This window comes from Mercenaria mercenaria, unplaced genomic scaffold (assembly GCF_021730395.1).
Source record: "Mercenaria mercenaria strain notata unplaced genomic scaffold, MADL_Memer_1 contig_1762, whole genome shotgun sequence".
NCBI classification, from domain to species: domain Eukaryota; kingdom Metazoa; phylum Mollusca; class Bivalvia; order Venerida; family Veneridae; genus Mercenaria; species Mercenaria mercenaria.
In genome coordinates, this window is record NW_026459764.1 from 8,417 (window position 1) to 22,004 (window position 13,588).

Genomic DNA, 13,588 nt, shown 5'->3' on the forward strand with positions numbered 1-13,588 from the left:
AATGTATCTCCCAAGTGAAAACCATCAAAATATGAGGATAAAGAATGCAAGAGATCGCGCTTGTCTCTAATATTCTGAGTTTTTTTTAAAGTCTCCTTGTGCTTGGACCCAGCGTTTTTTTATAACTTCTGGTCCATGGGGATCATAGAGTCCATTATCCATATCTGTGTTTATAGTTATAGAGTTCCGCTTAATTAAGCCGATGCTAGGGGCCAAGACGAGGGTTGCACTTTCCATTACCTCTCATGACTCAATCAAAACGAATCTCCTATTATTATTAGGCTTGGTTGCACTTAATGTATGCAAAGGATCTTCATCTAGATTTTATTTTCTAACATGATTTTTAGCACATTGGCACACCAACATAAAGTAGCTTTATTTTTAAAGTCGCAAACATACAATGTAGGTCATACGAAGAAGACTCTAGATACCCAACCTTACATAATGTATCAGAACTACCGACCTTCCGGAAAAAAATCTATATGACTTCCTGGCTGATGACCCGCGTAGGGTTTGAACCCACGGCGGTAAATGGGAAATTATTGAAAGATATTAACATTAACTATCGTGTAATAAAGGCGTTGTGATGTGATTTAATGAGTTAAGGTTAGTCTGGTGAGCTTTCAATCATACCCACATAAGTTATTTGAAGACTATTCAGGGCAGACATCAGATATTCCTCCAAGCATTCTATCAAGTACAAGCTGATATCTTTCTGACACTACCAACATTAAATAAACCAGACAGAAATTCCTATCAAAAACAGTGCCCTTGATCAACGCAGCTAACGCAACGTCATTCACCACATGCTTAAAATAAGCAACTTGGTACAGAATTTCGTAAATTTGTAAAATACAGTATAAATGTAACCATTTTGTTTAAACGCGCTTTTACGATTTTGAAATCATGAATTCCCCGCTGAAAAAGGGATCAATTGATCTTATTTTTCCAAACTGAAGGCATGCAAAGATCTTAATGTCTGCTGCTCCGAGTAGATGGACTCTGCAAACACGCTTTAGATGCGTATATTTTACTCATTGAGCCATGTTTGCATTTTACTCTAGGAAAGTTATTTTTTTAAAAAAGATATGCTTTTAAAATTCCTAATATTAACAGTTTTGTCAATGAGTTAGGCCAATACTGATTCAAACGCCCATCAATGTAACTTATTCTGCAGCGCTTCATTGCTTTATTGAAGGGGACCCACTGGGTTCTTTATTTTTGGAATCGCCATTTCCAAAAACAAAAACAAATTGGTAATTTGCATGACAACATTCTTGTTTTATCTTTTTAGATTTGATGCTTTTTCTCAATATTCTCATTCTTGCAGTCAGTCCAAGCTCAGAAACCCCAAAAGCTGCCATCCGTCTCCAATACTTGTGCAATGGTACTAAGCTCCTTTTCGTTAAGCTCACGAGCACTGTCCAAGTGCATATCAGATGATACGTCAACTTGTATAAATAAAGGAAAGATAATTATTGTATCAATGATATTTAAACAAAACATTTATACATGTATTTTATCTCAAAATAACAGAACGAAATGCGTAATTATAGTGACTGTTGTTAAGTGATCATATTACAAAATAAACATACGAAAGATTTATAACTGACAATATTTGGTAAATAAGGTTCGTGAGAAACGTGATCATGTTTTGTAATCATCAGTGAACATGCAAATATATTTAAACAAGAAGTCCATGTCGGCTTTTCACCCCAAGTTCTTTACTGACTTTACTGGCCTTTTACAGAGCAACGACGGTTTGTCTTTCAACTGGCTTTACTGACTTGGTAGATATTTTAAAGAGGCAAACTCGACGGTACGTCGTATCACTTGACTTTACTGATTTAAGTAGTCCTTTGGATATATTTTTCTCCTATATAGTAGCATGAATCAAAATTTCTCTGCTTTATGCATGCGTATCAATTGTATAATTTGGCTCAATATGCAATAGTTTGCAAAACAAATCACTGTCTGGTGAATAATTGTTGAAGCTATTATGGGATCTGGGTAAGTTGTTAAGTGTACTAGTATTTATGTTTATATATTAAGATTATTACATTCAAGCCAGGGAGCATTGTGTCTGTTTTGTAGGTGATGCTACTTGACAATTATCTATTCATCAGCTGTATAAAATCCTGACAAATATTGTTGAGATATCACGTACTAGACAAGAAGATGAAAACACCACAGAAACTAGTAATGAATCTCCAGCCATTGAGGATAAGGACTGGAGAATTGAAGAATGTGTTTGTCTTTAAATCCTTAAAAACATTGTATAGATCCAGAACTGAGGACAATGCCAAAATCCAAAACAAACAAGAATAATGCATTGTGCACTGACAGTGTAGCTTTGTTTTACTAATAATTTACAATTGTAAATTGTGTTTAGGAAAATATATCACTATTTTCGTATAATATGAAAATAGTCATAATCTTAATAAAGGATATTTATTTTGAAAGAGATATGCGATTTAAAATGTAAAACATTACTTGACAATCTATACTAGACATAACAATTACGAAGGTTTACAAAACAAAAACACTTACAGGACCAGTATTTCGTAAGCTCTTCTGTCCGCAATACGTGTTGCGATGCTCTACATTTACATACAACCTCTTTCTTGTCAAAAATCTCATCTATTCCAAATGCATTCTCACTGGAGCGAGCTTCGGCATACTTACATCTCAGAAGTGGTTTTATATCACTTGAACATCTATATCTATCCTGGAGAAACTCCGTAACAAAGGCATTTACTTCTGAACATAAATCAGTGCTTGGCTCATCTTCTATGCTTAGTTTTGTTATCCATATCTGTATAACATTGTCAAAGAAATGCACATATAATGAATGATTATTTTCAAGGTCAAATACACCGAACCCACAGAATATCAGGCGCTTTCCGTTTATTTTTGACAGAGTCCATTTACTGATGCAGGCCGCCAGAAATTTGTTAAAAACAGCTGTAGGTAAGAATCCAGATGTCGTCGTAAAACACAATTTACTGGTTGATTTCTGATTTTCACAATCAAGGCATGACAGTTGATCCGCTGTTGGGCACGTTTTAAGAACGCATGGAGCAAAGTAGTAATCTGTCACCTAAAATATAACTTTTTCATATTACAACGTTTCTGTTTTAAGTTCTTCTTACGTCGAGAGTCTTACAACCTACTTATATGATACAAGTTAGCTATTAAATTGAAGATTCTTTGTCCTATTCAGTGTAACTTATTTAATGTGTTTATGAAAAGGAAATGATAAAAACGTTACAAACAATAAACGGCTTGATATAAGGGATTAAAAGTTATTTATATTCTGACGAGGGGCTTTCAATAAATAATGCAACTTCCGTAATATATTTAAAACATATTAAATAGAATATTAGCACTTGGAGATCAAATCCAAAAACAAAAACAAAAAATAAAAGAATTTCAGTTAAAGTGATTATGTAACAGTTGCCTTGCAGATGGTGTCTAAGTCCCATACATCCAAGATCTTGATAAATGCTTTCCCACAAGTAACTTAAATAATTAAATGATTATTAAAATACTGGCAATAAGCACAAAAATAAACCAAAGAAATTGCAATATCTTTAATGTGTTCGACACAGGTGACTTTCAGTGCACTGACCGCTTTGTTTGATAAGTATTTGTGCAAAGGAAAACATGGTAACAAGATTATGGCAAACACAGGGTGTTTGTAAAACTGCAATATCTTAATATCATTCTGCAACAATGAAATATACTTATGCAAGAATAGATTATTCAGAGATGTTACTAAGTAAATTAAATCAAATGTTTATGATTAACTAAAAAGTAATTGTTTTACAAAAACATGGCAACATATTATATATGCAACGGAAAGACATTAATCTTGTTCATTAATGATGATGTTTTATATACGAAGGGCTACAGTTATTCTAAAGCAATTCTTAAATAATACTATTTTAGCAATAACGTCATATATACTTTTAAAAAATATGTTATCTCAAAGTGGCAATAAATGATTTATCAGACTCTTAAGGGATTCCCATGGATTTCTTTAAATGTCACACAGCAATGCGACAAAGCAAGCTTGACAAAATTAATACTTATTAAGAAAGTGTTCCTGCAACGATATTAATGAATATGCATTAATCATAGTTGTATCTATCTAAGACCGTAAAGAATATATAGCAATTTTTCCATTATATATTGATGATCCTCGTAATTAAGAGCAAATTATAGTTATCGATTTTAAATTAAGCTATTTTAATTAATGTTTGTTAAACTGATTAAGAAATCAAATAAATGCATAATATTCTATATGACTGCAAGAGTTGACAGTGGACAATTGAATGAACTGCAGTTCAGTACTTACAGACTCTTCATGGGGTTTTGCAATTAATCCTAGCCTCTCCAGGTAGTTCAGTAACAAGTCTTTGTGCTCATAAAATATTGAATTATCCTCTTTATCCCAAACTGCATCTGAAATGGTATTCTAATAGAAGATGCTCTATAGAAATGTCGAAATTCTATATACTAACAATACCTATTTAGTTATTTATTGCTATAACTAGACCGACTATTTAAATGCGAGTAAATAAATTTTAGTTGAAGAGACCTCGTACAACTAGTAAAACAAGAGGGTCATGATAACCCAGGATCGCTCATCTGAGTAATATTAGCTACATGTTACAAATGTCAAACTGAGAATCTTAAGAAAGTAGGTCAATAGGTCACATTCATGGTCACTGTCATCCCATTTCAAGACTGTAACTTAAAAAACCCCACAGTATGTTAGTAGGTCAGTAGGTCAAGGTCACAGTCAAGTAACCCCTAATTATCATGGCTCATCAGGTTATTATAATGAAACTATATAAGAAATATGATCATATAATTTTTGAAGATTTTTGTTCCTATATAACTCATATGAAAATTAAGTGACCTTGGGGCGGGGCTTCAAATGGATCCTGGATCTTAGGAAAGGACCACTAGACAATGCCATATGTAAAATATCTAAGCTCTATGCCTCTCGGTTTCAGAGAAGAACATCGTTTTCTTATATAACTCTATGTAAATTAAAGGGGCCATGGGATGGGACCAATATTGGTCCTAGGATCATAACTTGAACAATCTTGGTGAAAGTCCACTAGACAATGCCACATACCAAATATCTAAGATCTAGATCTTCAGGTTTAAGAGATGAAGATTTTTTAATTTATTTTTAGTCATATAAGGAAAATAAGCCCGCGGCGTGGTGGCAATTTTTTAACGAAAGAGAATGGCTTAAGTAAATTTGGTAGAAGGTCATCTAGAGATCATTTCTACAAAATATATTCGAAATCTGGCTTAGAGTTTCTGAGAAAAAGATTTTTTAAGAGTTTCGTTTCGATTGCCATGACAACCATCGTTCTAAATGTTTTTTAATTCTTTGGGCAATTTTGAAAGAGAGCCACTGAAGTATCATTTCTGTGAAGTTTGGTGTAAATCTGCCCAGTGATTTTGAAGAAAAAGATTCTAATTAAATTGACAATATAGCCATTAAGGGGGAAAAAGCCCCGCCCGCTGGCGGCTATGTATTTTTTACCTAAATACAACGACTGACGCAAATTTACTAAAGGGCAACCTAGAGATCTTTCTACAAAATATTTTAGAATCCGGCTTACAGTTACTAAGAAGAAGATTTTTAAGGATTTTCGATAATCATGGCCACCAGAATTCTGAACGGATGTTAATTCTTTTAGTAGTTTTCAAAGGGGTTCACCAAAGGATCATTCCTGTGACGTTTGGTGTAAATCCGCCCAGTAGTTTTGAAGAAGAAGACATTTTTAAAATTTGTTTACGGACTCGCGTCGCACAACGCACGACGGAGGACGGACATCAAGCGGTCACAAAAGTCAACTTGAGCCTTTGGCTTAGGTTAGCTGAATACAAACCAATTAGCCCGTGGGTTAGGATGGCTGACTGGCCAAATTCGATCCATTTCTTGAATATTTCCGGCTTTTTTCTACAGCAGAACATCCTGGCAGTAATGAAGCTTTTAAAAGCATCTATCAACCACTGAGGTTCAAGGACAATGGTGTCGTTTAGCTTTTCATCTCTGTAATAAGCAAGGTTATGGGTCAATAAAACATTATATTTTGAAAAGTGACTCCATATTGCCCCAGCAACTGTAACGGATGTTGATACATGTACATAAAGTTAAAATTTGTCAACAGATACTGCACAATAAAGCTGTTGTGATGCAAATACGAACTTTAAACATCAGAAAGTTCCGAAAACTACTGTTCAGCAACTAGCAGTAAGTATATGCAGTATGTGCAGATACATATAATAATGTATTTCTACATACATAGGAAATTCGTTACAACAGAATATCTAAGAAGTGTCTGATCACGAGTTATTCATGATTTCACTTTGTTTTGTTTTTTTTTTGTTTTGGGTTTAACGCCGTTTTTCAACAGTATTTCAGTCATGTAACGGGATTTCACTTTGTATATGAGACAATATCATTCATATTATACATCATTTTAAAGATATCCAAATATGGTACATGTATTAATATTTTTTTAACTTCAAATAATATTCGTGATTAGTTTTCAATGTTTCGTAAAGATTATTTTGACTAGGTTTTTTCTTTATTTTGGCATCAACAAAGTCAAAATTTCAATTTTAATTGATATTGTTGATAGATCATAAAATTTCAAAAATGTTCTTTCCATGTCCCAAATTGAAAATTTTTAACGGCAAAATACATGGACAGATATTTAACCTGTAGTACAGTATATTTCCAGTTTCATGATGAAATCTCAAAAACAGTTCTAGTTCCTCCTCTGTTTCTAATGGAACAGGTAAACGGTCGTTCAGATCGCGGAATTCAGATTTTCGAAGAACCTAAAATCAAAAGTATATTTCAAATAACAAACAAGGATATACAAAGGCAATAACTTTCATTTGAATGTGTGAAACATTGTTCAATTTTATTAGCAACTATGACAGAAACAGAGTTGTCCTACATGGAAGCAGAGTCATGATGGAAATACTAAGAAATGATATGTTTAATAAAAGATTAAAAATATGTAGTAGTTTTCTTATTTTTGACCTATCACTCGGTTCTCCCTATCTTAAGATGGCGTATTCAAAAGGAACTCCATAGTTTATTGCATAGCACAGCGGAAAACTGCAGCTGGGAGTATTATCTGTGGTAACGGTATAAACCATTGGAAATAAGTTTGTCTACAGGTAATAAAATAAAATATTAGATCCCGTTGTTTACAGCAGATATTAAATGAAGTAAACTTGAGTATAATACCTTTTCCCCGTTGTCTTTTAAATTGTCAATACTGTTCTCAAGAGTTACCCATTTTGCGGGAATAAATTCTCCCCAGTAACTTTGCCTTGAAGCTACTTTAAAAATATGTTGTCGCAGCTTTTCAATATTTCTATCAACAATAGAATTGTCTATGGCAAAATCTTTGTCCGTGAGATGACAGTTTGTGGCTTTATCTACAAGCGATTTCCTCAGTGTGTAGAAGAATTCATCTATCATATCTTCTTTCTTTTCCTGTAGTTATGTATTTAATTTCCTGTACATGTTTTAATAATTTTTAATCAAATAATTTCGCATCGTTTACAGATATTTTTCATACTTTTACTCAATATTAGGAATGCCAGAGCTATTATATAAAACGAACTGCTTGATGGGTGTTCATCAGATGTGTGCATTAGGCATTTTAGATTTTGCGAATTGCTAAATTCGTACATTTGACGTCATAGGACCACTGAATCTAAAATGATAACAAAAAAAACAACACTTCTTCAAAAAGTACTTTTCGGATCATACTTAAGTTTTCACACTGTTTTGCTTCCCTACATCTAGAACCAACACGGATAAAAAAAACTGTAAATGATGCATTTTTTAAAACTTTAAACAACGAAAGAACATGCCTCACTCCTAATCCGATCACGTTCCAAAGTTACAGGACAGTGTTAATAAAAACTAATTCCGCCAAATTAATCTCTTATACCCGTAACATTAACAGTATGCATGGTATGTAAAACATAATCAGAGGGCCATGATGACCCTATACATTTCAACTGAGTTTAGTTGCTTGCTTGAACAGTTAAAAGTTTCTACTACATAGAAACAGTCATATATATTGTATGTGTGTGTTCTGAGGTAATGGGTTGAGGGAGGAAGGTGGGGTGGGTAGGAATAGAGGTAGGGTAGACATTGGGAGAATGATGTAATATCACAATATCAATCATGAAGATTTTTCAGTTTTTACTACATAAATAAGGGGATAAAACGACCACACCTTGAAGTGGACATTATTTTTTTTTTATGATACAGAATTATTTGTACAATCTTCGTAAAAGGGCATCAAAGAAACATCTGTGTGAAATTATTTTCAAAGCTGGCCAGAAGATTTCTAATAGTTCCACCATATACATATAGGGCAAAGTGATCATACCCAATGGAGGCCATGATATATTTTTGACAAATCAAAATAATTTGAATATTTTTGTAGACAGTCACACAAGGACCAGTTGTGTGATTTTTTTAGGAATTTGAACAATCTTGCCAGAAGGTAACACATCGACTATTAGTATGAAATTATTTCAAAATCAGTTTTATACAAGAAGATTTTTTAAGTTTTCACTATATACATTAGTGAAAAGTGACCACGACCCCGTGCATTTAACAAATTGAAATAGTTTTAACAAACTTGTTAGAAGATCAGACAATGACCATTTGTGTAAAATTATTTTGGACCTGCGGTTAAGGAGGAGGTGTTTTGTTTACTATTTTAGCCCTGGCGGCCCCTATGCGCAACCAAGCGGAACCGTTTGAACAAATTTGGAAGAAAACCAAGCGTGGAACATCCAGACCAAGTTTCATTAATTTCCAACAAATTATTTGAGAGAAGATGTTTTTTAAAGGAAAGTGCGGATGGACGCCGGACGCCGGACAGTGAACCATCTTAATAGCTTACCCTGAGCACAGGTGGGCTAAAACTGCTATAATAAATTTTATACAAGCAAGTGTAAAGAAGGACATATTACCTCTACAGAAAGCAGAGCATGAAGAGAAACACAAATGGTCTACAAAATCATTGCAACTGTTTGTGATATGAACCATATTTAGCTCGTCTGATTAAAAAAAATATCTACGAGGTACTGTCGTCACTGATCGTCGGCGTCGGTAAACATTTTTTTAAGTACACCTTTTCTCAAAAACTGAAAAGCTACAGCGTTACAACTTTGCATACTTGATTATCATCCTAAAGGAAATATGTAGGCCAAGACCCATAACTCTAACTTGCATTCTGTCAGAATCATGACCCTTTTTAAAAAAAAAAAATGAGTTTTGTGGTTAAAAAGTTTGTTTATGTCCACAATGAAACTTTGCACACCTGTTTATCATAATTAGGTGACTATATATTCATTCACAGAATCATAACTCTAACCTGCATTTTGTCAGAATAAATTCTCTGTTTGTACTTAGGAAATCTTAACTAAACTCTTTTCTTACATATTTTCCAACACTAACAGTGCTAGTGCGACGCAATCAATAGCCGCCATAGTTCAAAGATAGGCATCCTACTGATTCGATATGTCTTTTTATGATTTTATAATAATATAACAACAAAGGCATCGCCGTGCGGAGCATGTAACGCCGACAGCAATGCCCCTTACAAATTTGAAAATTTTAGAATCATAGATCAAAGCATTCTGATTATTATTAAGTGAAAACTGAATTCAAAACAAATGTATGAATGACCATCAGCATAACATAACAGGTCCATCTGATCACCTCATTTGACAGTGACCATGATAACCTCAACATCAGTAGGGGTCCATGGTGAATTTCTTTTAATGATCCTTAACTTTTGTCCCTCTGACTGCAAAAAAATCAATTATAGCATCACTCACTACCCGTTAGCAATGAACCTCCCAAATTGTGTGTTGTAAGTGAAATCATTATTTAAAATAGTTTTCAGAAACACTTTCGTACTAACAGTCAATGAGACCTTGACCATGATTACAATGATATCAAGAGGATCATTTAGTGTCAAATAGCAGTCTGCAAGGTTTGAGGATCAAAATTGTTTACAAAATATTGAAATAACGTTTCTCGTACAGTCACTGTAACATTTGATACTCTTACTTCAAAATCAATAGTGTTAAATGTACTGTTCTTGGGCAATGTGCCTGATAAGTAAATTGATCGTAGGCCAAGGCGTTCTAAAGATGTTAATCTGAAACACTTTGTGTACTAATAAGAACTGTGGCCACGACATCTGAGTCACTAACTCCAGCATAGACGATAGACAATGTCCATAAAAAATGTGATAATCAAGTTTGAGGATCATAGGTTAAAGTATTCTTAAGGTACCGAACGCAAATAAAATTTCTAACAGAAACTGACAGCGAACAAAACACCTGTATCATCAAAAACAATGTCACACTTGTCCTAAGGCGTATTAAAGGATTTGTATTGATTAACTACATAACATTTGTCACAAAACTACCCTTAGGCTAACTAACTAACCTAACCTTAAATAAAAAGTTGGCAATATTTTGCTCATTGCCTCCAATACAAGTTTTCAGGCCAGTATCAATATATTGGTCATTTAATGCGATCGAATATAATAAATCTATAATAAATCTACTCAAACAAACCGAGCCTTAAACATTTTCATTTATGTCGTATTGGGCGACCTTGGGTTTTCCACTTCTGCAATTTTCTGATTGGTTTAGAAACTCGGTCAATGCCAAGATAAGTTGATCGCAGAAACAAGAGGACCATGAGGTCCTGAATCGCTCACCTGCCCCCACATGAACTGAGTATGACGTCGTTTTTTTCTATTATTTGACATAGTGACCTAGTTTTTGAGCTCATGTGACCTACTTCTGAACTTGACCTAGATATCATCAATTTAAAAATTCTGACGAATTTTCATGAAGATCCATTGAAACATATGGCCTCTAGAGAGGTCACAAGGTTTTTCTATTATTTGACCTAATGACCTAGTTTTTGAAGGCATGTGACCCAGTTTTGTATTTGACCTAGTTTTTGAGCTCATGTGACCTACTTCTAAACTTGACCTAGATATCATCAAGATAAAAATTCTGACCAATTTTCATGAAGATCCATTGAAAAATATGGCCTCTAGAGAGGTGAAAAGGTCTTTCTATGTTGAGACCTAGTGACCTAGTTTTTGATCGCAGTTGACCCGGTTTCAAACTTGACCTAGATATCATCAAGATGAACATTCAGACTAACTTTCATACAGATCCCATGAAAACTATGGCATCTAGAGTGGTCACAAGTTTTTCTATTATTTGACCTACTGACCTAATTTTTGACCGCATGTGACCCAGTTTCAAACTTGACTTAGATATTATCAAGATGAACATTCTGACCAATTTTCAAATTTTCATGCAGATCCCATGTAAATTATACGGCCTCTACAGAGGTCACAAGGTTTTTCTATTATTTGACTTATTGACCTAGTTTTTGATCGCACGTGACCTAGTTTCAAACTTGATCTACATATCATCAAGATGAACATTCTGACCAATTTGCATACAGATCCCATGAAAAATATGACCTCCAGAGAGGTCACAAGGTTTTTCTATTATTTGACCTAATGACCTAGTTTATGACCACACGTGGCCCAGTTTCAAACTTGACCTAGATATCATCAATGTAAACATTCTGACCAATTTTCATGAAGATCCCATGAAAAATATGGCCTCTAGGGAGGTCACAAGAATTTTCTATTTTTAGACCAACTGACCTAGTTTTATATCGCAGTTGACCCGATTTCGAACATGACCTAGATATCATCAAGATGAACATTCTGACCAATTTTCATGCAGATCCCATGAAAAATGTGAACTCTACAGATGTCACAATGTTTTTCTATTATTTGACCTACTGACCTAGTTTTGGATCGGACGTGACTCAGTTTCAAAGTTATCCTAAATATCATCAAGATGAACATTCTGACCAGTTTTCATGCAGATCCCATGAAAAATATGACCTCTAGAGAGGTCACAAGGATTTTCTATTATTTGACCTACTGACCTAGTTTTTGACACAGTTGACCCGGTTTCAAATATCACCTATATATTATCAAGATAAACATTCTGATCAATTTTCATGCAGATCCCATGAAAAATATGGCCTCTAGGGAGGTCACAAGAATTTTCTATTTTTAGACCTACTGACCTAGTTTTGGACCGCAGTTGACCTAATTTCCAACATGACCTAGATATCATCAAGATGAACATTCTGCCAAATTTTCATGCAGATCCCATGAAAAATGTGAACTCTACAGATTTCACAAAGTTTTTTCTATTATTTGACCTACTGACCTAGTTTTGGATCGGACGTGTCCCAGTTTCAAATTTATCCTAAATATCATCAAGATGAACATTCTGACCAATTTTCATGCAGATCCCATGAAAATATGACCTCTAGAGAGGTCATAAGGATTTTCTATTATTTGACCTACTGACCTAGTTTTTGATCACAGTTGACCCGGTTTCAAATATCACCTAGATATCATCAAGATGAACATTCTGACCAATTTTCATGCAGATCAAATGAGAAATACGGCCTCTACAGAGGTCACAAGGATTTTCTACTATTTGACCTACTGACCTAGTTTTTGACGGCACGTGACCCAGTTTCAAACTTGACCTAGATATCATCAAGATAAATATTCGAACTAACTTTCATGAAGATCTTTTGAAAAATATGGCCTCTAGAGAGGTCACAAGGTTTTTCTATTTTTAGACCTAGTGACCTAGTTTTTGATGGCACGTGACCCAGTTTCAAACTTGACCTAGATATCATCAAGGTAAATATTATGACCAACTTCCATAAAGATCCCATTAAAAATGTGACCTCTAGAGTTGTCACAAGCAAAAGTTTACGGACGCACGCACGCACGGAAGGACGACGGACGACGGACGCAGCGCGATCTCAAAAGCTCACCTTGTCACTTTGTGACAGGTGAGCTAAAACAGACGCTGTCTTGATTGTTTTCAAACTTTGTCAACACATTAGAAACAATAGTAATATTATTTTATCATGTTTACATCTGATAAATCATTTTGCACACTATAACATACAGTAACTGGATTATCACAAGATACGTGTACATTGTCTTTGACCTAAAACTTGGAAGGCCTGTCGATAAATTCACATTATACTGACCGTCGTATTTAGTAAATAGGCATTCAGTTTTTGACTCAAGTGACGTTTCACATTGCCTATCAGCCTCGAACAATATGACACTACTCGGCCAAGAAACAAAGCCAATATGAAATTAATTACCTAATTATTAAACATTGTAGTATAGTATAATCAAAATGAGTGTCATATAACTTACTATTTTCAGTGCAGTTTCATTTATGATGTACACAGTTCTCACCTGATTTAATTTGTCAGCAAATGTACCTACAAGCAGGACTGGTGGACCCTGATCATCTGGAGAACTACAATACTCGTGTATGGATTTTAACCAAAACTCAACGAATTCTGAAATCGATACATTTGGTATGTATTGAAATTGAATTGATTGACTAA

The 13,588-nt window shown here is 34.3% G+C and overlaps 2 protein-coding genes across 2 annotated transcripts; both read right to left on the bottom strand.

Moving 5' to 3' along the window:
* Positions 1 to 1,341: 1,341 nt before the first annotated feature.
* LOC128551848 (uncharacterized) lies at positions 1,342 to 6,448 on the bottom strand. Its single transcript, XM_053532770.1, has 4 exons — positions 5,919 to 6,448; positions 4,361 to 4,467; positions 2,551 to 3,100; positions 1,342 to 1,451 (listed from the first exon to the last, which is right to left on the bottom strand). The coding sequence occupies exons 1-4, from the start codon at positions 6,001 to 6,003 to the stop codon at positions 1,342 to 1,344; spliced, it is 852 nt and encodes a 283-aa protein (XP_053388745.1). The 5' UTR covers positions 6,004 to 6,448.
* Positions 6,449 to 6,606: 158 nt separating this feature from the next.
* On the bottom strand, positions 6,607 to 13,541 carry LOC128551849 (uncharacterized). Its single transcript, XM_053532771.1, has 3 exons — positions 13,434 to 13,541; positions 7,295 to 7,546; positions 6,607 to 6,876 (listed from the first exon to the last, which is right to left on the bottom strand). Exons 2-3 carry the CDS (start codon positions 7,529 to 7,531, stop codon positions 6,676 to 6,678), a joined length of 438 nt encoding a protein of 145 aa, XP_053388746.1. The 5' UTR covers positions 7,532 to 7,546; positions 13,434 to 13,541; the 3' UTR covers positions 6,607 to 6,675.
* Positions 13,542 to 13,588: the final 47 nt, after the last annotated feature.